This window comes from Bufo bufo, chromosome 9, assembly GCF_905171765.1.
Source record: "Bufo bufo chromosome 9, aBufBuf1.1, whole genome shotgun sequence".
NCBI classification, from domain to species: Eukaryota; Metazoa; Chordata; class Amphibia; order Anura; family Bufonidae; genus Bufo; species Bufo bufo.
This window is the reverse complement of record NC_053397.1, coordinates 107,265,638-107,293,284: the sequence shown is the minus strand read 5'-3', so window position 1 is coordinate 107,293,284 and position 27,647 is coordinate 107,265,638. Positions and strand designations below refer to the sequence as shown.

General features: G+C 43.5%; 1 protein-coding gene across 1 annotated transcript in view; it reads right to left on the bottom strand.

Annotated features, from left to right (window-relative positions):
- PRG4 (proteoglycan 4) overlaps positions 1–24,929 on the bottom strand; it is a 181,890-nt gene extending 156,961 nt beyond the window's left edge. Inside the window, exons 1-2 of the mRNA XM_040408297.1 lie at positions 24,862–24,929; positions 24,634–24,726 (exon numbers count right to left, since the gene is read on the bottom strand). Coding sequence (XP_040264231.1) covers positions 24,634–24,726; positions 24,862–24,886 — 118 coding nt within the window. The 5' untranslated portion in view covers positions 24,887–24,929. The remainder of the gene's footprint in view (positions 1–24,633; positions 24,727–24,861) is intronic.
- Between the last annotated feature and the right edge of the window lie 2,718 nt (positions 24,930–27,647).

Here is a 27,647-nt window from a genome sequence, read left to right as displayed (position 1 = left end):
GGGGCATCATATATTATACATAGGGGCTAGAGATGTCGCGAATATAAAATTTTCCATTCGCGAACGCCGAACGCGAATTTTCGCAAATGTTCGCGAACGGGCGAACAGGGCGAACCGCCATAGACTTCAATAGGCAGGCAAATTTTAAAGCCCACAGGGACTCTTTCTGGCCACAATAGTGATGGAAAAGTTGTTTCAAGGGGACTAACACCTGGACTGTGGCATGCCGGAGGGGGATCCATGGCAAAACTCCTATGAAAAATTACGTAGTTGACGCAGAGTCGGGTTTTAATCCATAAAGGGCATAAAAATCACCTAACATTCCTAAATTGTTTGGAATATTGTGCTTTAAAACATCAGGTATGATGTTGTATCGATCAGGTAGTGTAAGGGTTACGCCCGCTTCACAGTGACAGACCAAACTCTGACAGACCAAACTCCCCAATTAACGCACCGCAAACAACCACAAACAGTCCATTTGCACAACCGCAAACTCCCCATTTGCACAAGGTTGGATACCAAGCTAGCCATGTCCCGTTCCTTGTCCTCACTGACGTCATTGAAGGTCTCTTCTCCACCCAGCCACGTACAACACCAAGGGTCCCTGAAAGGTGACAACAAGCCCCCTGGGACGCCTGCTGTGGTTGGTCTTCCACCTCCTCAAAGCCCCCTTCCTCCTCTGACTCCTCTTCTTCAGACTCCTCTCTCTGCGTTGCCGCAGGTCCAGCAATCGACGACGACAAGGCTGGTTCTGGTGGTGATGGTGACCACAACTCTTCCTCTTCATGCTCATCTACGGCCTGATCCAGCACTCTTCGCAGGGCACGCTCCAGAAAAAACGCATATGGGATCTGGTCGATGATGTTGCCTTGGGTTTGACTGACCAGGTTTGTCACCTCCGCAAAAGGACGCATGAGCCTACAGCCATTGTGCATGAGCGTTCAGTAACGCGGCCAAAAAATACCCAACTCCACAGAGGCTGTCCTCTTTTTTTTTTTATTAAAAAAAATCTGTTCTTAACAGTTTAATCTCTGTTACGTCCCCTATCAGGGACCGGTGTATGGAATAGATTTTAGGAACCGGGAGATGGAAAAAGCTGCTTGGTCGGTCCTCTTACTTCCAATTTGGGGCACTGCGCGTACGGCTTGCAATGTACTGTGCCACCAGATATGAGTGGTGTGTTTAAGTAGTACTATTCCTATCAGTTTAATCCCTGTTACGTCCCCTATCAGGGGACGTGTATGGAATAGATTTTAGGAACCGGGAGATGGAAAAAGATGCTTGGTCGGTCCTCTTACTTCCAATTCGGGGCACTGCGCGTGCGCCGTGTAATGTACTGTGCAATCCCAATATGAGTGGTATGTTAAGTAGTACTATTCCTATCAGTTTAATCCCTGTTATTGTTCAAATTCTTTTATTAGAGAGAGCCAATATAAGAACAATACAATGAAAAGCAGCTTGAATACAAATCAAGGCTGAGAACAATATTTGTGCACAATTATCTGATCACATTTACAGTATGCATATAACTTTTTAGAAGACTGGATGTGGAAATATAGCTCGTGATCCCATCTTCCATTGTAAAGGCATCTCGTAATCTTAGTTTTAAGTGGAGAGGTATAGAAAGCTCCAACGTATACTGCACATCAAGTGACAACAAACAAGGACAAGACCACATAGGGAAAGGAGGGGGAGAGGGGAGGGGACTTCCTGATAATACAAGTAGTATTGTATAAAACAATGTGGAGTAATTCCCAAGGCACTCAAACCTCTAATAAAATACTCCATAACTTGGACGGAACTGTTAGTGTAGGTAGAGATAATAAAATCCTGCAAGGAAGATGAAGTCTTCCTAAGAAGTTTAATCCCTGTTACGTCCCCTATCAGGGGACGTGTATGGAATAGATTTTAGGAAAAGATGCTTGGTCGGTCCTCCTACTTCCAATTTGGGGCACGGCGCGTGCTCTGCCACCAGATATGAGTGGTGTGTTAAGTAGTACTATTCCTATCAGTTTAATCCCTGTTACGTCCCCTATCAGGGGCCGGTCTATGGAATAGATTTTAGGAACCGGGAGATGGAAAAAGATGCTTGGTCGGTCCTCCTACTTCATTAAAGGGAACCTGTCACCTGGATTTTGGGTATAGAGCTGAGGACATGGACTGCTAGATCGCCGCTAGCACATCCGCAATACCCAGTCCCCATAGCTCTGTGTGCTTTTATTGTGTATAAAAACCGATTTAAAACATATGCAAATTAACCTGAGATGAGTCAGAGCTTGAAAATATGACTCTTCTCTGGTCACACTAGTAAGATATGACTCTTTTATGTTAATTTGCATATGTATCAAATCCATGTTTTTACACAATAAAAGCACACAGAGCTATGGGGACTGGGTATTGCGGATGTGCTAGCGGCCATCTAGCAACCCATGTCCTCAGCTCTGTACCCAAAATCCTGGTGACAGGTTCCCTTTAATGATCACCTTAGATGATCACAAAGAAAATTAATGTTTTTTCTATGCAAAGTTATCCAGCCGATCGCTTTTGGTCTGTTCACAATGAAGCAACGACCTTATCATCTGGGGTGTGCCAACATTGCTATTGCCAACACACTCATAGAGGTGGTCGCTTCATTGTGATACGCAAGCCCCTTCACCACAACAAGGTAACGATCACGAAGGGGAATTGACACATGTATGTGCCTTTTTTTTGTTTTGTTTTTGTAGCCACAGTGCAGCACCAGAGGCCAGAAAAATTAGGCATGTACACATGCCTGAAAAATTAGGTATTTCCAGGCAGAAAGTGCACTAAAACATTGTGGCTTGAACCCTAGTTGGTGGCAGATAAGTCACACAAGTCATCCGGCATGCAGAGATAAAATACAGCAGCGTGTGGACCATTTTTAGCCCAAGGCAGCTCATCTCATCACCAGGCCTTTATTAGTCAAATGTATCGCCCACTGTCAGTCCCTTCGGGATCCATGCCTCATTTATCTTAATAAAGGTGAGGTAATCTAGACTTTTTTGACCTAGGCGACTTCTCTTCTCAGTGACAATACCTCCTGCTGCACTGAAGGTCCTTTCTCACAGGACACTTGAAGCGGGGCAGGCCAGAAGTTCTATCGCAAATTGGGATAGCTCAGGCCACAGGTCAAGCCTGCACACCCAGTAGTCAAGGGGTTCATCGCTCTTCAGAGTGTCTATATCTGCAGTTAAGGCGAGGTAGTCTGCTACCTGTCGGTCGAGTTGTTCTCTGAGGGTGGACCCCAAAGCGCTGTGGCGATGAGTAGGACTTAAAAAGCTCTGCATGTCCTCCATCAACAACACGTCTGTAAAGCGTCCTGTCCTTGCCGGCGTGGTCGTGGTAGGAGGATTACTTTCACCTCTTCCCCTGTTAGATTCCCGTTGTGCTGTGACATCACCCTTATATGCTGTGTAAAGCATACTTTTTAATTTATTTTGGAACTGCTGCATCCTTTCCGACTTGCGGTAATTTGGTAACATTTCAGGCACTTTCTGCTTATACCGGGGGTCCAGTAGCGTGGCAACCCAGTACAGGTCGTTCTCCTTCAGCCTTTTTATACGAGGGTCCCTCAACAGGCACGACAGCATGAAAGACCCCATTTGCACAAGGTTGGATGCCGAGCTACTCATGTCCCGTTCCTCGTCCTCAGTGATCTCACTGAAAGTCTGTTCTTCCCCCCAGCCACGTACAACACCACGGGTACCAGATAGATGACAACGAGCACCCTGGGATGCCGGCTGTGGTTGGTCCTCCTCCTCCTCCTCAAAGCCACATTCCTCCTCTTCCTCACATTCCTCTTCCAGCGTTGCCGCAGGTCCAGCAAGCGATGCTGATAAGGCTATTTCTGGTGGTGGTGGTGACCACAACTCTTCCTCTTCCTCTTCACGCTCATCTACAGCCTGATCCAGCACTCTTCGCAGGGCAGGCTCCAGGAAGAAAACAAATGGGATGATGTCGCTGATGGTGCCTTCGGTGCGACTGACTAGGTTTGTCACCTCCTCAAAAGGATGCATGAGCCTACAGGCATTGCGCATGAGCGTCCAGTAACGTGGCAAAAAAATTCCCAGCTCCACAGAGGCTGTCCTAGCACCCCGGTCATACAAATACTCGTTGACGGCTTTTTCTTGTTGGAGCAGGCGGTCGAACATTAGGAGTGTTGAATTCCAACGTGTCGGGCTGTCGCAAATCAAGCGCCTCACTGGCATGTTGTTTCGCCGCTGAATATCTGAAAAGTGTGCCATGGCCACACACCTTCCTGGCCTGCTTGAGGACGTCCTGTAAGCCTGGGTACTTATGCACAAAGCGTTATACAATCAGATTCAACACATGTGCCATGCACGGCACATGTGTCAACTTGCCCAAATTCAATGCCGCCAACAAATTGCTTCCGTTGTCACACACCACTTTACCGATCTCCAGTTGGTGCGGAGTCAGCCACTGATCCAACTGTGCATTGAGGGCGGACAGGAGTGCTGGTCCTGTGTGACTCTCTGCTTTCAGGCAAGTCAACTCAAAGACGGCGTGACACTGTCGTATCCGGGATGTGGAATAGCCCCTGGGGAGCTGGGGGGTGCCGTTGATGTGGAGCAAGACGCAGCAGCAGAAGAGTACTCAGCCGAGGAGGTTATGGAAGAGGATGAAGTAGGAGGAGTAGAGGAGGTGGCAGCAGGCCTGCCTGCAAGTCGTGGTGGTGTCACCAACTCCTCTGCAGAGCCACGCATTACAGCCGGTTTACCCAATGCGCAGTGTAGGTGATATACCTGCCCTGACCGTGCTTTGCAGACCAGGTATCAGGGGTCAGATGGACCCTTGCCCCAACACTGTGTGCCAGACATGCCATGACTTCCTTTTGCACAATCGAGTACAGGTTGGGGATTGCCTTTTGTGCAAAGAAATTTCGGCCGGGTACCTTCCACTGCAGTGTCCCAATAGCTACAAATTTTTGGAACGCCTCAGACTCCACCAGCTTGTATGGTAAAAGCTGGCGGGCTAAGAGTTCCGACAAGCCAGCTGTCAGACGCCAGGCAAGGGGGTGACTTTGTGACATTGGCTTCTTACGTTCAAACATGTCCTTGACAGACACCTGACTGTGGGCAGATGAGCAGGAACTGCTCAAGGCGAGAGACGGAGCGGCGGATGGTTGAGAGGGGGCAAGGAGGACAGCAGTGGTTGACGTGGCTGAAGATGCTGGACCAGGAGGAGGATGGCGGCTTTGAGTTTGTGTGCTGCTTGTACTCATGTGTTGATCCCATAGGCGTTTGTGATTTGAGATCATGTGCCTTCGCAAAGCAGTTGTACCTAGGTGGGTGTTGGACTTCCCACGATTCAGTTTCTTTTGGCACAGGTTGCAAATGGCATCGCTGGTGTCAGAGGCAGACACACCAAAAAAATGCCATACTGCTGATCTCTGCAATGACGTCATTCTGGAGGTGACAACAGCATGCGTTGATTGGCGTGCTGTCTGGCTGACCCCGGGTGCCGATGCATGCTGTCTGACTGTGCCACTAGCTCCTTGCGACGACCTCCCCCTGCTTCCAACTCATCTCCTCCTCCTCTCTGTCTCCCCATCTAAACTTTCCCCCTGTTCTTCTTCTCTTCGAGCGGGCACCCACGTGACATCCACAGACACATCGTTATCATCAACCGCTTCACTTGTATCTGACAACTCAGCAAAGGAAGCAGCAGCGGGTAAAACATCATCATCATCACACCGTACATCCATGTGTGCAATGCTGCTTGACTGAAACATATCCCTGTTATCTACATCCTCTGGCAATAATGGTTGCGCATCACTCATTTCTTCCAACTGATGTGTACATAACTTCTCTGACAGATCAAGTGAAGCAGCTGTGGTGGCGGCAGGCGGGTGAGTGGTAACTTGAGAGGTGCCCGAAGCTGAGCTGGAGGAGGATGGTGCGTCAAGGTTCCGAGTGGAAGCTGTAGAAGATTGGGTGTCCTGTGTTAGCCAGTCAACTATGTCCTCAGAACTTTTCAAGTTCAGGGTACGTGGCCTCTGAACACTGGGCATTATTCTAGGGCCAAAGGGAATCACAGCACCACGACCACGACGGCCCCTGCAGGGTGGCCTGCCTCTGCCTGTCATTTTTTTTCCGATTAGTGGTACTATGCGTGCAAGCTACTGTGACACCAGATATGAGTGGCACTGTGCACTGGCAGAAGTTGGCAGAATAGACGCTGTAGGCCTGACACACACGCTTGCAGACAACTAACTGCTATTCAATCTATTATAGTCAAAATATTATTATATTTTTTAAATGTAATCTACTGTGACACCAGATATGAGTTGCGCTGGTGACACTATGCACTTGCAGAGCCTGAAACACACACGCGTGTGAGGCAACTGACTGCTATTATTTCACAGTCAAATAATTTTTTATTTTTTTTGATGTAATCTACTGTGACACCAGATATGAGTTGCACTGGTGTGACACTGTGCACTTGCAGGGCCTGAAACACACACACGTGCAGGCAACTGACTGCTATTATTTCACAGTCAAAATTTTTATTTTATTTTTTATGTAATCTACTGTGACACCAGATATGAGTTGCGCTGGTGACACTGTGCACTTGCAGGGCCTGAAACACACATGCGTGCAGGCAACTGACTGCTATTATTTCACAGTCAAATTTTTTATATTTTTTTTATGTAATCTACTGTGACACCAGATATGAGTTGCGCTGGTGACACTATGCACTTGCAGGGCCTGAAACACACACACGTGCAGGCAACTGACTGCTATTATTTCACAGTCAAAATATATATATATATTTTAATGTAATCTACTGTGACACCAGATATGAGTTGCGCTGGTGACACTATGCACTTGCAGGGCCTGAAACACACACGCGTGCAGGCAACTGACTGCTATTATTTCACAGTCAAAATTGTTGTTTTTTTAAAAATTGTATCTACTGTGACATCAGATATGAGTTGCGCTGGTGACACTATGCACTTGCTGGGCCTGAAACACACACACGTGCAGGCAACTGACTGCTATTATTTCACAGTCAAAATTGTTGTTTTTTAAAAAATGTAATCTACTGTGACACCAGATATGAGTTGCGCTGGTGACACTATGCACTTGCAGGGCCTGAAACACACACACGTACAGGCAACTGACTGCTATTATTTCAAAGTAAAATTATTATTTTTTTTAAATGTAATCTACTGTGACATCAGATATGAGTTGCGCTGGTGACACTATGCACTTGCAGGGCCTGAAACACACACACACATGCAGGCAACTGACTGCTATTATTTTACAGTCAAAATTTTATTCTTATTTTTTTATGTAATCTAATGTGACACCAGATATGAGTTGCGCTGGTGACACTATGCACTTGCAGGGCCTGAAACACACACACGTGCAGGCAACTGACTGCTATTATTTTACAGTCAAAATGTTATTCTTATTTTTTTATGTAATCTACTGTGACACCAGATATGAGTTGCACTGGTGACACTGTGCACTTGCAGGGCATGAAACACACACACGTGCAGGCAACTGACTGCTATTATTTCACAGTCAAATTATTATTATTTTTTTTATGTAATCTACTGTGACACCAGATATGAGTTGCGCTGGTGACACTATGCACTTGCAGGGCCTGAAACACACACACGTGCAGGCAACTGACTGCTATTATTTCACAGTCCAAATTATATATTTTTTAAAATGTAATCTACTGTGACACCAGATATGAGTTGCGCTGGTGACACTATGCACTTGCAGGGTCTGAAACACACACACGTGCAGGCAACTGACTGCTATTATTTCACAGTCAAAATTATTATTATTTTTTAAATGTAATCTACTGTGACACCAGATATGAATTGCGCTGGTGACACTATGCACTTGCAGGGCCTGAAACACACACACGTGCAGGCAACTGACTGCTATTATTTCAAAGTCAAAATTTTTTATTTTTTTTTATGTAATCTACTGTGACACCAGATATGAGTTGCGCTGGTGACACTATGCACTTGCAGGGCCTGAAACACACACACATGCAGGCAACTGACTGCTATTATTTGACAGTCAAAATAGTTGTTTTTTTTTAATGTAATTTACTGTGACACCAGATATGAGTTGCGCTGGTGACACTATGCACTTGCAGGGCCTGAAACACACACACGTGCAGGCAAGTGACTGCTATTATTCCACAGTCAAAATTGTTCGTTTTTTTTAAATGTAATCTACTGTGACACCAGATATGAGTTGCGCTGGTGACACTATGCACTTGCAGGGCCTGAAACACACACACGTGCAGGCAACTGACTGCTATTATTTCAGTCAAAATTGTTTTGTTTTTTTAAATGTAATCTACTGTGACACCAGATATGAGTTGCGCTGGTGACACTATGCACTTGCAGGGCCTGAAACACACATACGTGCAGGCAACTGACTGCTATTATTTCACAGTCAAAATTATATATATTTTTTAAATGTAATCTACTGTGACACCAGATATGAGTTGCGCTGGTGACACTTTGCACTTGCAGGGCCTGAAACACACACACGTGCAGGCAACTGACTGCTATTATTTCACAGTCAAAATTGTTGTTTTTTTAAAAATGTAATCTACTGTGACATCAGATATGAGTTGCGCTGGTGACACTATGCACTTGCAGGGCCTGAAACACACACACGTGCAGGCAACTGACTGCTATTATTTCACAGTCAAAATTATTTAATTATTTTTTTATGTAATCTACTGTGACACCAGATATGAGTTGCGCTGGTGACACTATGCACTTGCAGGGCCTGAAACACACACACGTGCAGGCAACTGACTGCTATTATTTCAAAGTCAAAATTTTTATTTTTTTTAAATGTAATCTACTGTGACATCAGATATGAGTTGCGCTGGTGACACTATGCACTTGCAGGGCCTGAAACACACACACGTGCAGGCAACTGACTGCTATTATTTTACAGTCAAAATTTTATTCTTATTTTTTTATGTAATCTACTGTGACACCAGATATGAGTTGCGCTGGTGACACTATGCACTTGCAGGGCCTGAAACACACACACGTGCAGGCAACTGACTGCTATTATTTTACAGTCAAAATTTTATTCTTATTTTTTTATGTAATCTACTGTGACACCAGATATGAGTTGCACTGGTGACACTGTGCACTTGCAGGGCATGAAACACACACGCGTGCAGGCAACTGACTGCAATTATATTACATATTTTTTTTTAATGTAAGCTACTGTGACACCAGATATGAGTGGTGGCACTGGGCAAGTGGGCACAGTATACGCTGTGAGCCTGACACACACGCTGGCAGGCAACTGCAATGCTGGTGACGGCATTGACATTATCTGCGGGATATCTCCAGTGTGACGTTTCCACATCCCAAATACCTTTTTAAATTTGTTTGCACATACACTTTCAAATCCTATTTTACTGTACGTGTGACAGACTCTCAATCATATATAACATTTAATATGAAGAAGGCGAGCAGTAAGGGACGGGGCAGTGTCCGTGATGCTGATGGTGCCGTGGCCCTGGGCGCGGTGAAACTGCGCCTGCTGCCAGTGCACAAGAAAAACTATCATCCACATTACCTAGCTTCATGTCCCAATTTGCAGGGTGGTGCAGGACACCACTCTTGAAGTCAGACCAGTGCGACCAGGTGGTCGGTTGGATTTCAGAAGATAATGCTTCCAGTCGGTTAAGCACCACCCTGTCTTCCACCAAGCCCTGTCTCAGTAGCCAAGAGTCTGCTCAACACAATCCTCACCCTGATCCTCCTTCCTCCCACCATGGAGAATCTGGGCAAACAAGTGATCCCACACTCGGATATTCCAAGGAGCTCTTTTCAGTAGCTTTTCCTTGCCTGGCTATGAGCTGAGCGCTGCCATTGGCCAGCGCTACAGCATAGGAGAAGAAGACGCCGGCAGGATCAAATGGGTGGAGCCTAACTCCTTACATACCGGAGGCTGTACCGGGCGAACGGAGCGGCGCCCGGGGATAACAGTAAGTGCAGGGGGATCTCTGGGCGCCGCTCTACACCTCTGTATAGTTAGTTTAGAGGCTTTCCTCTGGTGAAAGGTCCTCTTTAAGTCCACAATACGGACTAAGAATTTGTTGTTACCAATACCAGCCCATTTTCATTCGATCTCTCAATTGAGATTCCAAGTATTGGAGCAGGTCACAAGGCATAGGAGAGGCGGAGACATTAAGAAACGATTATTACGCAGGGAAGCCTATTGGATTCATACCCTGGGCATTTTACAGCCCAGGGGACTCAACAGGAATTATGAAATTACTCAATTGGATGATATATGATATACACTCACCTAAAGAATTATTAGGAACACCTGTTCTATTTCTCATTGATGCAATTATCTAGTCAACCAATCACATGGCAGTTGCTTCAATGCATTTAGGGGTGTGGTCCTGGTCAAGACAATCTCCTGAACTCCAAACTGAATGTCAGAATGGGAAAGAAAGGTGATTTAAGCAATTTTGAGCGTGGCATGGTTGTTGGTGCCAGACGGGCCGGTCTGAGTATTTCACAATCTGCTCAGTTACTGGGATTTTCACGCACAACCATTTCTAGGGTTTACAAAGAATGGTGTGAAAAGGGAAAAACATCCAGTATGCGGCAGTCCTGTGGGCAAAAATGCCTTGTGGATGCTAGAGGTCAGAGGAGAATGGGCCGACTGATTCAAGCTGATAGAAGAGCAACGTTGACTGAAATAACCACTCGTTACAACCGAGGTATGCAGCAAAGCATTTGTGAAGCCACAACACGCACAACCTTGAGGCGGATGGGCTACAACAGCAGAAGACCCGACCGGCTACCACTCATCTCCACTACAAATAGGAAAAGGAGGCTACAATTTGCATGAGCTCACCAAAATTGGACTGTTGAAGACTGGAAAAATGTTGCCTGGTCTGATGAGTCTCGATTTCTGTTGAGACATTCAAATGGTAGAGTCCAAATTTGGCATAAACAGAATGAGAACATGTATCCATCATGCCTTGTTACCACTGTGCAGGCTGGTGGTGGTGGTGTAATGGTGTAGGGGATGTTTTCTGGGCACACTTTAGGCCCCTTAGTGCCAATTGGGCATCGTTTAAATGCCACGGGCTACCTGAGCATTGTTTCTAATCATGTCCATCCCTTCATGACCACCATGTACCCACCCTCTGATGGCTACTTCCAGCAGGATAATGCACCATGTCACAAAGCTCGAATCATTTTAAATTGGTTTCTTGAACATGACAATGAGTTCACTGTACTAAAATGGCCCCCACAGTCACCAGATCTCCACCCAATAGAGCATCTTTGGGATGTGGTGGAACGGGAGCTTTGTGCCCTGGATGTACATCCCTCAAATCTCCATCAGCTGCAAGATGCTATCCTATCAATATGGGCCAACATTTCTAAAGAATGCTATCAGCACCTTGTGGAATCAATGCCACGTAGAATTAAGGCCGTTGTGAAGGCAAAAGGGGGTCCAACACCATATTAGTATGGTGTTCCTAATAATTCTTTAGGTGAGTGTATATAATGTATTAATGGTTATTTGTTTCCTTTTCAGACTGCGTATTCAAGATGACACTTGTGATTTTGCGGTATCGTTTTATATTTGATACTTTATCTTTATTATTATTTTGCAAGTTTGTATTTGATTTTGAGCAACTTTGTGATTAGATTGTGATACTTTGTATATATATGTATCCTGTTACTTGTTGTGTAGGCTGGTGTATACGTCTACCACTTGTGATTGACAGATGGCTATGGCTGCCTTACCTGGGCGTCTGACGCCATCCCACGTGTGTGTGGGGAGTCACTATAACTTGAGATTTGGATCAGTTTGTGAAATGTTTGCTGACGAAGGCTGGACGGGCAGAAACGCATCCAATTACTGTAAATATTGATGGAATAAATATCAGCATATGAATTAAAGAAGCCGTTGTCAGCCAAGCTGGACACGTAGCACGAACTGGCGCTCTACGCCTTAGAGGTGCTGGCCTGCCCTGCCGCCAACGTTTTGTCAGAGCGGGTATTTAGTGCTGCTGGTGGCATTATAACAGATAAGCGTATCCGCCTGTCAACTGAAAATGCTGACAGGTTGACTCTTGAAAATGAACAAGGCCTGGATTGCCCCTGACTTCGTGCCTGATGAACATAAAGGCACTTTAAATGTGTTGTTTATAATGTACTGAATACACTGAATTCCCATGCACCCCTTCCACCACAAACAAGGGTATATGGTTGAATCTTCCTTTTCTCATCCTCCTTCTCCTCTTCCATCATATCAACATGCCTATTTGTCGCATATATGCCCTTTGCATATAATGGTTTACAGGGTCAGCTCAGCTGCAGGCCCTCATATATAATTTTTTAGAGGGTCAGCTCACCAGCAGGCCTTCAACTGCAATCTTTTACAGGTTCAGCTCACCTGAAGGCCCTCGCATATAATTTTATACAGGGTCAGATCACCAGCAGGCCTTCAACTGCAATCTTTTACAGGTTCAGCTCCCCTGAAAGCCCTCGCATATAATTTTTTAAAGGGTCAGCTCATCTGCAGGCCCTCACCTACAACCTTTTAGAGGGTCAGCTCACCAGCAGGCCCTCACATATAATGTTTTACAGGGTCAGCTCACCAGCAAGCCCTAAGCTACAATGTTTTACAGGGTCATCTCACCATCAGGCCCTCGCATATAATTTTTTACAGGGTCAGCTCACCAGCAGGCACTCGCATATAATATTTTACAGTGTCAGCTCACCAGCAGGCCTTCACCTGCAATCTTTTACAGTGTCAGCTCACCTGAAGGCCCGCGCATATAATGTTTTAAAGGGTCACCTCATCTGCAGGCCCTCACCTACAACCTTTTAGAGGGTCATCTCACCAGCAGGCCCTCGCATATAATTTTTTACAAAGTCAGCTCACCAGCAGGCCCTTGCATACAATATTTTACAGTGTCAGCTCACCAGCAGGCCTTTAGCTACAATCTTTTACAGGGTCATCTCACCTGAAGGCCCTCGCATATAATTTTTTAGAGGTTCAGCTCACCAGCAGGCCTTCTCCTGCAATCTTTCACAGTGTCAGCTCACCTGAAGGCCCTTGCATATAATGTTCTAAAGGGTCAGCTCATCTGCAGGCCCTCACCTACAACCTTTTAGAGGGTCATCTCACCAGCAGGCCCTCACATATAATGTTTTACAGGTTCAGCTCACCAGCAAGCCCTCACCTACAATGTTTTACAGTGTCATCTCACCAGCAGGCCCTCGCATATAATTTTTTACAGGGTCAGCTCACCAGCAGGCCCTCGCTAATATTTTACAGGGTCAGCTCACCAGCAGTCCTTTACCTACAATCTTTTACATGGTTAGCTCACCTGAAGGCCCTCGCATATAATTTTTTAGAGGTTCAGCTCACCAGCAGGCCCTTACCTACAATCTTTTACAGGGTCAGCTCACTAGCAGGCCCGCACCTAAAATCTTTTGCAGGGTCAGCTCACCAGCAGGCCCGCACCTCAAATCTTTTACAGGGTCAGCTCACCAGTAGGCCCTCACATATAATCAAGGTGCCTAGTTGTATGTTGTTGCTCTAGGGCAGCAATTCCAGGCGCTTAAAAAATCATATTTATACCAATAATGTGTTTGGCATCTCTTTAGATGAATATATACATAGATAACCGTATATATTGAATATCACGATTTTCTAGTATCATTAAGACGACACATTAAGAGCAATTACTTATCAATATACAGGGCATCCACAGCTGTGATGCTCTATTGCTCCTTGTACGGCAATTTTGTTATTTTTTGTACCTAGACTAGACCATCATTAAATGGGCATCCAATACGGCTCTGCCTATAATCTTGTAATAGAGTCAGCCTAGGGCATTTCAGGAGGTTCCAGAATACGGGATCGCCCCTATCAGGGCGGCCATTCCGTTTCTAGGCAGGGCACATGTAGTAGAGGGCCAAACCTAGGGACAGGCCCAAAATAACATACGACTACCCTGCCTATATCTTGATGTCCTCAAATTATAACTGAGGAACAGGAACACTGCCGCAGAGTACACACAGTATACATCCACCCCTGATGTGTAGTTTTTTCAATTCTTTTCTTTTTTCTGTGTTTTGTTTGTCTGTGGGAGTTTGTTATTTTATATGTGACTAATATTAAAGGCTACGTTTTATAACAGGACGTACCCTGTGACTAAATAATTTTATGTACAGTACAGACCAAAAGTTTGGACACACCTTCTCATTCAAAGAGTTTTCTTTATTTTCATGACTATGAAGGCATCAAAACTATGAATTAACACATGTGGAATTATATACATAACAAACAAGTGTGAAACAACTGAAAATATGTCATATTCTAGGTTCTTTAAAGTAGCCACCTTTTGCTTTGATTACTGCTTTGCACACTCTTGGCATTCTCTTGATGAGCTTCAAGAGGTAGTCCCCTGAAATGGTCTTCCAACAGTCTTGAAGGAGTTCCCAGAGATGCTTAGCACTTGCTTAGCACTTGTTGGCCCTTTTGCCTTCACTCTGCGGTCCAGCTCACCCCAAACCATCTTGATTGGGTTCAGGTCTGGTGACTGTGGAGTCCAGGTCATCTGGCGCAGCACCCCATCACTCTCCTTCATGGTCAAATAGCCCTTACTTTCAAAGTTTTCCCAATTTTTCGGCTGACTGACTGACCTTCATTTCTTAAAGTAATGATGGCCACTCGTTTTTCTTTACTTAGCTGCTTTTTTCTTGCCATAATACAAATTCTAACAGTCTATTCAGTAGGACTATCAGCTGTGTATCCACCTGACTTCTCCTCAACGCAACTGATGGTCCCAACCCCATTTATAAGGCAAGAAATCCCACTTATTAAACCTGACAGGGCACACCTGTGAAGTGAAAACCATTTCAGGGGACTACCTCTTGAAGCTCATCAAGAGAATGCCAAGAGTGTGCAAAGCAGTAATCAAAGCAAAAGGTGGCTACTTTGAAGAACCTAGAATATGACATATTTTCAGTTGTTTCACACTTGTTTGTTATGTATATAATTCCACATGTGTTAATTCATAGTTTTGATGCCTTCAGTGTGAATCTACAATTTTCATAGTCATGAAAATAAAGAAAACTCTTTGAATGAGAAGGTGTGTCCAAACTTTTGGTCTGTACTGTACATACCACCCGTAATCATTACTCCCTCTGACAGGATATTGTCTTAGCTGCGATTCAATCTTTTACAGGGTCATCTCATCTGAAGGCCCTCGCATATAATTTTTTAGAGGGTCAGCTCACTAGCAGGCCCTCACCTACAATCTTTTACAGGGTCAGCTCACCAGCAGGCCCGCACCAAAAATCTTTTACAGGGTCAGCTCAACCATACAATTTTTTTACAGGGTCAGCTCACCAGCAGGCCTTCACCTACAATCTTTTACAGGGTCAGCTCACCTGAAGACCCTCGCGTATAATTTTTAGAGGGTCAGCTCACCAGCAAACCCTCACCTACAATGTTTTACAGTGTCAGCTCACCAACAGGCCCTCGCATATAATTTTTTACAGGGTCAGCTCACCAGCAGGCCCACACCTAAAATCTTTTACAGGGTCAACTCACCTGCAGACCTGCACTTAAAATCCTTTACAGGGTCAGCTCACCTGCAGGCCCGCACCTAAAATCTTTTACAGGGTCAGCTCACCTGCAGCCCCTCACCTAATTATACCTAATAGATAATTTGCGTGCATGCTGCCTTGCTTGGATGTGGTAGCCATAGCCGTTTCTCAGGCTCCCTCTCCGGAATCGAACCATGATTACACGTGGTCACCATGGTTTGCGCAGAAAATAACATTGAAAGTTAATAGGGAAGACATCCAAATGGATCGTCGCCGTCACGGGGATGTGCAATCGGCCCCAGGTTATCTAGAGTCACCAAAGCGGCAGCAGGCCCTCGCCCATAATGTTTTTGAGGGTCACCAGCAGGCCATCAATCATAATTTTTTCAAGGCTGTGTATGATGCCCTCCTTTATGTGTAACAAAGGGTCTATTGGAGTGCCGGTCCTTGGAATTTTTGGCAGCCTTTTCACTTAGTGCATAGGCTTTATGAGTGTAGGAGTCCCACTACATGAACAATTGTACCACAATGTGAATGAGGCCCGCCTTTATGTGATATACAGGTTGTATCGGAGTGTCTCTTCCTTGTACTTTTTGGCAGCACTTGCACTTTATATGCAAGTAAATATACAGGAAAGAATGTCCTCCGCATGCTGTTCCCGAACCATTTCGGTGGTGTTTCCATCAATTTCTGACCTTTTCCTATGAAGCAGACACCCTCCTCTCTTCAGAGCAGGGGGTGCCTGGTTTCATGCTCGGGTTCTCCCATTGAATTCCATTATACTTGGGTGCTCAGTAGAGCACCCAAGCATCCCGATGTGTTCGGCCCGAGCACCAGAGCACTTTGATACTCGATCAACACTAGTCCTTAACCTTTGGTCTTTCTTTTGCAGGGGAGGTGTCCTTGAGGTATAAACCTCTGTTATGTTTCTGCATCCAGAAAAATGTATGAGCTTACTTTGCAGAGAGGGGGCTCTAGGGGTATAAAATTGTGTTCTTGTGCCTGTGTCCTGTACCCTGTATATGTTCTGTATTCCTGCAGGTGTCAGACATAAGAAAAGAGGGCCTTTCTGTGTGTGAATTTGGGTTTATTCATTGAATCTCACACCACACTGTGGCACAATAGGGGTTAATTCCCTCTTGCTCTGTGTATAGGTGCTAAGCTGTGTCATGATGATTAGCACTGATATATATGCTTGGCTCTGACCCACTTCTTTCCTGTGTAATAGGTCTGCTGGAGCATGTACTAGAGCTATAATCCCTTTGTCTGTCTCTGTACCCAGTCTGTCTGTCATGTGACTTAAGCTGTGCCTGTGACCTTGATCTGTTCATCGTCCTGTATTTTGCCCTAGTTCCATCTGCCCTGGCCCTGGACTGTCCTTGGATTTGCATGTACTCAGCCTGCCTGACCTCAGCTCAGTTCTATCTGCTTTGCCTGTTCCTCTTGCTTTTCACTGGTGTCTCTGACCAGCGTGTGTCAGCTGCCAACTACAGCAGGACTATTCAAAGAGGTAGCGGCCTCGTGGCTGTCCCCCCCCTCCCCGCCGCAGAAAAGACCAGATGACTGTATTGTGGTTGAAGAGTGAAAACCAGGGGTTTGCCAGGAAAATGCCTTCAGGAATATCCCACAGTTAAATTGGTTAAATTGGTAAGTTGGCACTGTGGTTCCACAACCATTGTCATAACACCTTCGACACAACTTAAGTCTCTTCATCATCAGGCATAAAATACAGTGAGGAACAGAAGTATTTGAACACCATGCGATTTTGCAAGTTCTCCCACTTAGAAATCATGGAGGGGTCTGAAATTCACATTTTAGGTGCATTCCCACTCGGAGAGACAGAATTGAAAAAAATATATATCAGGAAATCACATTGTATGATTTTTAAAGTATTGATTTGTCTTGCACTGCTGAACATAATTATTTGAACACCTGAAAAATCAAGAATTCTGTCTCTCAAAGACCTGTTAATGTGCCTTAAAAAGTCCACCTCTACTCCACTCATTAATATAACTTAGTAGCACCTGTCTGAGTTCTTTAAAGACAATCAGTCAGACGCCAACTACTACCATGGGCAAGACCAAAGAGTTGTCAAAAGACACCAGAGACAAAATTATTGACCACCACAAGACTGGAAAGGGCTACGGGGCAATTGCCAAGTAGCTTAGTGAAAATAGATCAACTGTTGGAGCAATTGTTAGAAAATGGCAGAGGCTAAAGACGACTGTCAGCCTCCCTCGGACTGGGACTCCATGCAAGATCTCAACTTGTGGGGTATCACTGATGATAAGAAAGGTAAGGAATCAGCCAAGAACTACAAGGGAGGAGCTGGTCAATGACATGAAGAGAACTGAGACCACAGTTTCAAAGGTCACTGTCGGTAGAACACTACGCTGTCATGGTTTCAAATCATGCATTGCACGGAAGGTTCCCCTGCTCAAGTTATCACATGTCCAGGCCCGACTGAAGTTTGCCAATGACCATCTGGATAATCCAGAGGAGGCATTGGAGAAAGTCATGTGGTCAGATGAGACCAAAGTATAACTTTTTGGTCTAAACTTCACTCGTCGTGTTTAGAGGGAAAAAAAAGAAGAGTTGCATCCCATGAATACCATCCCTACTGTGAAGCATGGGGGTGATAACATCATGCTTTGGGGGGTTGTTAAGGGAAATATGGCTTTCAGCCTGAACCTCATCCTGATGACCACACAAATATGCCTAATAGTTGGACCCAGTGGTATTCATCCATTCAGTATGGCCAGTAGCATTGTGTCCCTTGTTAGCATATCTAAGGCAGGAAGGGCACATTGTAAAAGCAGTTGAACAACATTCTCTTGTCCAAGCGATGGGGGAAGATATTTGGGTGGTCACAGGGTGGAGTCTATGTTGGGGGGCTGGGACACAGGAACATATAGGTAAAAGTTGGGAGTAGGGCTTTCTCTTCTCTTCCTGGACACCCTTGGATGAACAGCATTTCAGGAGCAAGCTAGGTTATATGTGTGCTTATGTGGGTATGTTTATAAGTATAATATCCCAGTAGACTTTATATGTGTACATATAGATATTTGTAGTCTGCAATTGTATTACCAATAGATTATATATGCTGTTTATGCATGAGTCTCTATATGTACATGTACTAATGGTCAGGTACTGGATGTGAGTTGGTTAGAAGAGTAGATCCAGTAGACTGTAAATTGGTGGACTCTGGATATACTGTATATACATACACATTATTAGCCACATTTTCTTAGCATCCAGGGTGGGCAGGAATGGAGGTGGCTGTGTGTGGTGGTGTCCTCTGTGTATTGTGTTATCTGTATCTTTATGTATAATGTCCATTGCTTTGTCATCTCTATGTTATCAGTAAACTATTTTTATATATATACCGGTAAGTATCTGCGAGGGTTGTGTGTTGCTCCTGGGTTATATAAAGGACTGGAAGAGGCGTAATAATACACAGAATAATTGGGTTATATGGGAAACAAGGGCAACATGCTAGGAATGGAATAGGAGGGACGGAAAACTGAGATATACCTAAATCTCCAATCTCCAATAAGCTAAATTCCCCTCATCAGGGTGCTTTTCTGTGAAGGGGAAAGGACGAATGCACTGTATTAAGGAGAGGATGAATGGGGCCATTTATTGTGAGATTTTGAGCAACAACCTCCTTCCCTCAGTCAGAGCATTGAATATGGGTCATGGCTGGGTCTTCCAACATGACAACAACCCAAAGCACACAGCCAGGATAACCAAGGAGTGGCTGCGTAAGAAGCATATGAAGGTTCTGGAGTGGCCTAGCCAGTCTCCAGACCTAAATCCAACATCTTTGGAGGGAGCTGAAACTCCGTGTTGCTCAGCGACAGCCCGAAACCTGACAGATCTAGAGGAGATCTGTGTGGAGAAGTGGGCCAAAAGCCCTGTTGCAGTGTGCAAACCTGGTCAAGATCTACAGGAAACGTTTGACCGCTGTAATTGCAAACAAAGGCCAAATATTAACACTGATTTTCTCAGGTGTTCAAATACTTATGTTCAGCAGTGCAAGACAAATAAATTCTTTAAAAATCATACAATGTGATTTCCTGATTTTTTTTTTTTAAATTCTGTCTCTCAGAGTAGGAATGCACCTACAATGTGAATTTCAGACCCCTCAATGATTTCTAAGTGGGAGAACTTGCAAAATCCCAGGGTGTTCAAATACTTCTGCTCCTCACTGTAACAGTGTAATATAAGATTCTTAAAAATACTTATACAGCTTATACACAAGAAATGCAGAGACATGGGGTAATAGATACACATTTAAAACATCAGAAAAACAAAACGTTGTTGGAGAATTAATTAGTGTACAGGTAAGAGGTCTGAAAGTTTGTTTTGTCTCTGAATTGATGTTGGTTCAGAAACCTTGTGCCTTATTATCTTTCTTTTCTAAATGAACATTTATTATCCCATGTCTCTGCTCTTTTGTGTATATTTGTGTTTCTTCAGACACTTAGGCTACTTTCACACTAGCGTTCAGAGAGGATCCGTCTGGTGTCTGCACAGACGGATCCTCTCCTATAATGCAGACGTTTGGATCCGTTCAGAACGGATCCGTCTGCATTATAGTTTAAAAAAAATTCTAAGTGTGAAAGTTGTTCAGACGGATCCGTCCAGACTTTACATTGAAAGTCAATGGGGGACGGATCCGTTTGAAAATTGTACCATATTGTGTCAACTTCAAACGGATCCGTCCCCATTGACTTACATTGTAAGTCTGGACGGATCCGCTTGCCTCCGCACGGCCAGGCGGACACCCGAACGCTGCAAGCAGCGGTCAGGTGTCCGCTCACCGAGCGGAGCGGAGGCTGAACGCTGGCAGACTGATGCATTCTGAGCGGATCCGCCTCCACTCAGAATGCATTGGGGCAGTACGGATGCGTTCGGGGCCGCTTGTGAGAGCCTTCAAACGGAGCTCACAAGCGGAGCCCGAACGCAAATGTGAAAGTAGCCTTATATTATTCCTGATGAAGAGACCTAAACTGCTATTCAACATAATTGCTTTCATTTTTAGCCATTAAAAGGTATCATACCTGCAATGCTCATTTGTCTCTTAATGAGAGCGATAAACAGTTTATTGTTAGGGCACGCTTTCACCGAAAAGGAATTGTTCAAAGCAGCCAACCCTTTTAAAATTTGGTAATTTGGGAGGTCATTTATTAAGCTAAAATACACCTATATTAGCCAGCATTTAAGTAGCATCAACACTAAGGCAGACACATCCATCTCCAGGCATGTTAGGGCCTATCATGGTGGAGATCACAAGGCACTTAAATTCTGGGGAATTTGCAAAAAAAAAACTGGGTGCGAGAAAGGGAGATCTAGATGCCATACTTTTGAAAGAAGAGACTAGGTGGATCTACCGGCTTGACAGTCTCAGTCCCAAAGGGCTCAATGAAGGGTTCGCCTTTACGGCCTTCCTCTGAGAAACCAAGGAGGGGTTTCAAGGTGGCATTTCGAGTGCATCAATGCACTCCATTTTAGGGTTTCTACCATTCAAAATTTGATGGAAACCAGATGTATATACACAGAGCCAAAATTTCAGTGTTCCCTATGCACTAGCATGATTGATTATGTCCGTAACTAGAAAACATAGTGTGTAATTACCTGATATGACCACAAGGATATAGCCTCTGTCTAAAGGTAGCAATTAATAAAAAATAAAAATCATAAAATTTAAAAATAATACTATGATTTCAATAATATTGCAGCTACCCAAAAGGATGTTGCAATATATGGCCAACTGGCTTTTGGCAAGAGAGAACATGTTTTATTATTCCAACTAATTATGCCATCATTCCAATAGTGGCTTAATGTGGTTCTGTGGTTCATTGCGACACTCCTGGATATTATAGATCTGTCCATCTCATGCTGCATATAATGTAGTAAGTAGCCTTTAAGGCACTTTTTCTGCGCATGAAAGATATTTCATTAGGGTGAACCATCTGGTTGGCCCAGATGGTTATCTGAGCACTCAGGGAATGTACATATATCCCCCAACACATGTGATGTTAAATCTTAAGCGGTGTATCCACAGTGGAGATTTAAAATCATCCACCATGTCCCCCACTTAGTATTTGCGCAGCCGCAGTAGGCAGCCGCAGGAAGCTGTCTTACATTTAGAACTGGCGCTGGATGCTGGACGAACTCCGGCGAATCCACTGCTAGTCAAGGGGTTTATTAAGACCGTCGTCTAAAACACCGGTCTTAATAAATGTACCCCATAGTCTATTCACTACATGTATTTCAATGTAGCAAAATTAAAAAAACATTAATACAGTTATAAACCATACCTTTCTTCAATTAACTCACCATAAACAAATAAACTGTGGAAAACCTCAAATGTCTATGTTTTTTAAGGAGAGCTGCCAGCTTTTATAGAGACCTACAAATCTTGCCTAAGTACTAAGCATTTCTTGCCTCTTCTTGAAAGATATATTCTACTTTCCAGTAAAGATGTGTATGTCAAGGGATGAAACTTAAACAAGTGAGTGAGTGGCATGCCTTCCTCGCAATACCCCTTCATTGTCAGGAAGTAGGCCCTGGCACTCCAAATCAATGGAATTGCTTTTTGTTGCTTAGACATGTCATGAAACTCTTTTTAAACATATGCCAACACCACTTTGCCACTTAGCACAATTATGAGGGTAATTGTAAGCTTAAATATTTTCATTGAAACATGAAATAGCCATTTTAGCAAGGAAATGATGCAACAAATTAGCCTTGAGTTATAGACAGCTACTTCACACTTTGGATGTAATGGACATTTCAAAATAATTGGGCACATTTAGTCTGGCCAATCTTTTCCTACAAGCGATCCTGGTGGGGGAGGTTTTGGTCATTGGGTGTTTGGAACTTCATCCCATTGACCTCCTCCTCGGTGACTTACTACTCTTTTATTAGACCAGAATTGATTTCATCACTTTTATCTAATATAGCAAGTAGATCTTGCTTCTCTTATCCTCTTTCTAATTTTTTGGTTTTAATATTTCCATTGACATTTTTTCATCATTTAGTCTATTTGTTCTTCTGTCCCTTCTTTGGGACCTCATGGGGTTGGCGCCGTCAGGGTGGTAGACCCCCCTCTTTTTTGGATATACCATCTTTTCCGTGACACCCACTGAACTGAATTGGGTTTTAGCATGACTCACAGGTTACCGTGCTCTCATGGCAACTTGTGAGTCACAAAAGTTTCAATATGGTCTTCCAACATTTTAAGGCAAGTTCACATCGCCGCTTAGCTTTTTGTTCTTCTGATCTGTCAGAAGAACAGAAAAAAACTGATCTGTAATTTTAAGCATCAGTTATGATCACTTTCCATCAGTTTATGTCACTTCCGTCAGTGATCAGTTATTTTTGGGGGCAGAAAAAGTCCTGCATGCAAAAATAACTGATCTCTCATAGAAGTGACACAAACTGATGGAAAGTGATCATAACTGATTTTTAAAATAACGTATCCTTTTTTTCTTTATTTTTATGTTCTTCTGATGGATCAGAAGAACAGAAAGCTAAACGGTGATGTGACCTCAGCATTACATAAGACAAAGAAGTCCTTTAATTTATTTCATATGAACTACATCTAAGGCTACTTTCACACTCGCGTTTGGTGCGGATCCGTCATGGATCTGCACAAACGGATCAGTTTAAATAATACAACCGTCTGCACCCGTTCAGAACAGATCCGTTTGTATTATCTTTAGCATAGCCAAGACGGATCCGTCTTGAACACAATTGAAAGTCAATAGAGGACGGATCCGTTTTCTATTGCGTCATAGAAAACGGATCTGTTCCCATTGACTTACATTGTGTGTCAGAACGGATCCGTTTGGCTCAGTTTCGCTAGACGGACACCGCCTCCAAAGCGTAATGGAGACGGAACAGAGGCAAACTGATGCATTCTGAGCGGATCCTTATCCATTCAGAATGCATTAGAATGCAAACTGATCCGTTTTGGACCGCTTGTGAGAGCCCTGAACGGATCTCACAAATGGAAAGCCAAAACGCCAGTGTGAAAGTAGCCTAAACTAGACTGAGTGCAGAGGAGGGCAAGGTTTAGGAAACAGGTTGGTCATATATTTTATTCAAACATAAAAATATAATTTTAATCTTTGTAATTGAATGGAATGGTAAAAAATTTATTTACTTGTTTAGTACACAGTTGACTGCACATTTTAAGCAACTTAAATGCAAAGGGAACATTATCATGATTTCAAAAGCATTTCATTTACATCTTCACCACAATATATATAACCAGCATGCAAATTAGAAATGAGGTTACATCTGCCGGAAGTCATTTGTCACCATATCCAATGACCCGCCAGTGTATTCTCAAGCATACCAATTATTTGCTTCTCATACCAATACAATATCATTCGTGACCTCAGCATTACAGAAGACAAAGAAGTACTTTAATTTAGTTCATATTCGAGAAGGTAGGTATGATACCACATGTATGCTTTAGATATTATTTTGCCACCTTAAATCTGTTGCCAACTAGTGGCTCTCAGCAAACTGCATGTCACTCTTCAGCCATTGACAGCCCAAAATATCATTGTGGAACTAGGGATAGAGCAGTATTAACAAGACTTGGGACCAGGCCTTGTGGGGTAGATTCTTACTATCCATAATTAATAATTCAATATAAGAATAATTCAGCTCAGTCGTATTGTATCAAACTGAATATTTAGATGAAACACCTTCAAATGACCTATGTGTGCCATTGGCGGGATCTCACATATACAACAGCCACATTCCTGCACTAATGGCTCCCCTTGTCCAGTCCCTGTCAGCCCTGGCAGGGTATACCTTAGGTATTGTATCATGTGCAGAATCACATAGTACATTGCTAGAGCACAGCAACCATCATAATTACAAAATAACTACATTTTTTCCCATTTAGATACTATCATGTAGGAACCTCATTCAATTAATAGTTTATCTAATAAATGCTCTCTTACTTTGAGAAGACACTGATGAAATTGAGATTATAAAGCAGAAGACTAGGGGGGTGCTGTAGATCTTCATTTCACGAGCACACCTGGGTGTAATACCTGTATTTTACAATAAATAATAAAGTAATACATTACAGCAAATTATTAAACATTGATTCAAATAACTGACATTATTATGTATGCTACTATCAGTGATCATTTTATCAGCATATGCATTCATGTTTTCCCACTCACCTTGTTTAGGAGATGTACTGGACATTTGGCTGAGCAGAATATTTCTAAGCTTATATAGTCCTGGAAATATTGCATCTTTGTCAGACCAGTAAAAAAATGGAGAGTGGGTGTTGACTACTCACTTAATGAAAGTTAACTTTCCACTAGTGCTGGAAAATGTACCAGAGTACCTAGAATTGAGCAATATGGTGAATCACTTTGAACAAGTCATCATCTGAAGTATTGCAGCTGTTTATTGATCTGAAAATGATGATTTCCAGAGCTTTAAAGTGCTGAGAAGGTGTAAAAGGTATTGATTTCTTCTAGTTTTGCATATCTGAGACTTTATTGTTTCAAATCCAAAGTCAGATTAACTATAGGATAAAGTAAAAATGCAGCTTTTGAGAAAAGAAAAGAAAACATCTAACACTAACTAGCTCTGTGTGAGAACGCAGCCGGCAACTATCCCTCCCAACTCGTTCATACTTGACTAAACCAAGCATGCATGTGTTCTCAGTAGTGAGTAGAAAGTAAGCCACTATCAGACTCAGCAGCAGCTTATCACCCGTGAGAAAAAAGAATAAGGCATGTTGAAATCTAACATGACCAATCCTTCTTTTCTCATATGATCTGGTAAGAAGAGTGGGTACTGCCGACTTTGCTTTAATATGTATGGGCACCTTTAACTTGGGTTCTATATGCGTATTTCAGTTTGCAAACAACGGATCCCCAAAATAAAGACACCTTCTGTGTGCAATCCCTATTTCTTTCACTCCCATGAATAGAAATGGCTATTCTCATCCACAATACAGACAAGAATAGGACATGTTCTATAATTTTCGAAACAGCCACACGGATCCACAAAAAATATGGATGTGTGCATGGACCCATAGAAATGAATGCAGATGGCACACAGATGAAAAATACTATCAAGTGTATGAAGTCTTACTCAGTCAACCAAGTGACCTTTTTGCTGCATTGTAAAGGTTTCCTTTTTAGTTTCTCAGTGTACCAAAAACATGTGGTTTCTTTTTTGTGGGACTCACGTAGCTTTCTTATCATTTAAACCCTTAAAGCAATATATCCCATACACATAGGTCATTTGTGTGTAGATATATGGGTATGTATGGAATGAGTTTAGGAGCTGAGCCCTTACAAGCTCTGTAGATGGAATGATATGAGATGTGTGTCAGATTATGGTGATGCAAAGGCAATTTTGCTTTATTTAAAGGTTCTTATTTTTTGTAGGCCTCTGACTGGTACAGGTATTTTCAGGGGGACTATCTATATGGCTTTGTAACAGATCTCCTGGCACCCCGACTTGGTACCTCAGTTGATGGATGCTCCTAGTGCTTCCCGAGGGCCCCAAGCACTCAACATGACACTATAACCACCACAGACCCCACGAACCGCCGCAGCTTGGTTGGGGTCTCACCATCCTCCACCCACGCTGGACCCAAGACTGGGCTTCAGCTTCCAGTGGGTGAACCTCTCCTAAATCCAGAGAGCAGAAACCATGAACAAGCTCTAACAAGAGCTTATACTCAGGGGAGTATTGTGATATAGCAATCCCCAAGAGTGTAGTTATCCCATCCCCCAAACATGAGCCAAAACTTCATGAAGGGGTAAAGCAGGTCTCTTTATTGAACACACAAGCATTGACTTATATACACATTTTCCAACAAGGGTACCACCCCCGTGGACCTGGTTGGGAACTGAGGACATAACATAGCAGCCAATCCTTTACAGTTTTACAGTTTAAACACAAAAACTATACATTCAACAAACACAATGGCATTGTCTGTGATGCAATTAACAAACACAATGGCATTGCCTGTGACGCACTCAATAACAGAATAGGAATTGTCTTTGACGCAATCAACAAAATACAATTACCAAAACACAATGGGCTCTGCCTGTGATACAATTACCAAACATAATGGGCTAACTTAATCACTCACAGGCAGAAAACAATTTTTTTTTCCCCAAAACACAGAAAACACCTCAAAACAGCACATATCCCCAAAAATCACCCAGATCCGAGCAGGGGTTCCCGAATTCCATGGAAGTCACATTTGGCCGACCGCAAGCATGCCTTTCCTGCCCAAAACAGTTCCACAGATTTAGGCTGTGTGGCCGGTCTGTCTTCTCCTTCAAAGTTAGTATGTGGGCCATAATCCTGAGGCAAGAGGCTGGCCAACAGGCCCCTCCAAAACCCAGTGGCGAAGTTATTTTTGCCACAGGCTTTATTATTTCTGCAATATAGTATTTGTAGGTATTGATGAGCATAGCAGACTCACAGAATAAGGTCATTTCATGTTTAGAGCACAGTGAACACCAAGGACAATACAATATTTTTCAGTACAAGCTAATGATACTTTAAATGGTGCCATTAAAAATAACAGAAAACACAAATCCTTGAATATGGAAAGTAAAAAATAGTATAGGGAAAGTAAAGTAAGTTATCGCTTTTGGAAGGCCAGGAGGAAAAAAAAAAGCAAAAATGGCCTGGCCTGGTTCTTAAAGAGGTTGTCCGGGTTCAGAGCTGAACCAGGATGTATCGCCATCTTCACCCCTCCGGCCCCCCTCATATGAGCTCCGGTGCTCTTCTTTGCCTTGTGCTAAATCTCGCAGGCCAAAGGCATTGTTTGGAGGACTGGTGATGTACTGTTTTAATTCTATTTTACATTTTAATCTTGTTTCTGATTTTATTTTTGATTTATTTATTAATATTCTACTTTATTAATTCCATTTGGGTGCACAGGTTAGTAGAGAACACATTATCTATGCATTCTCCACTGCCCCCA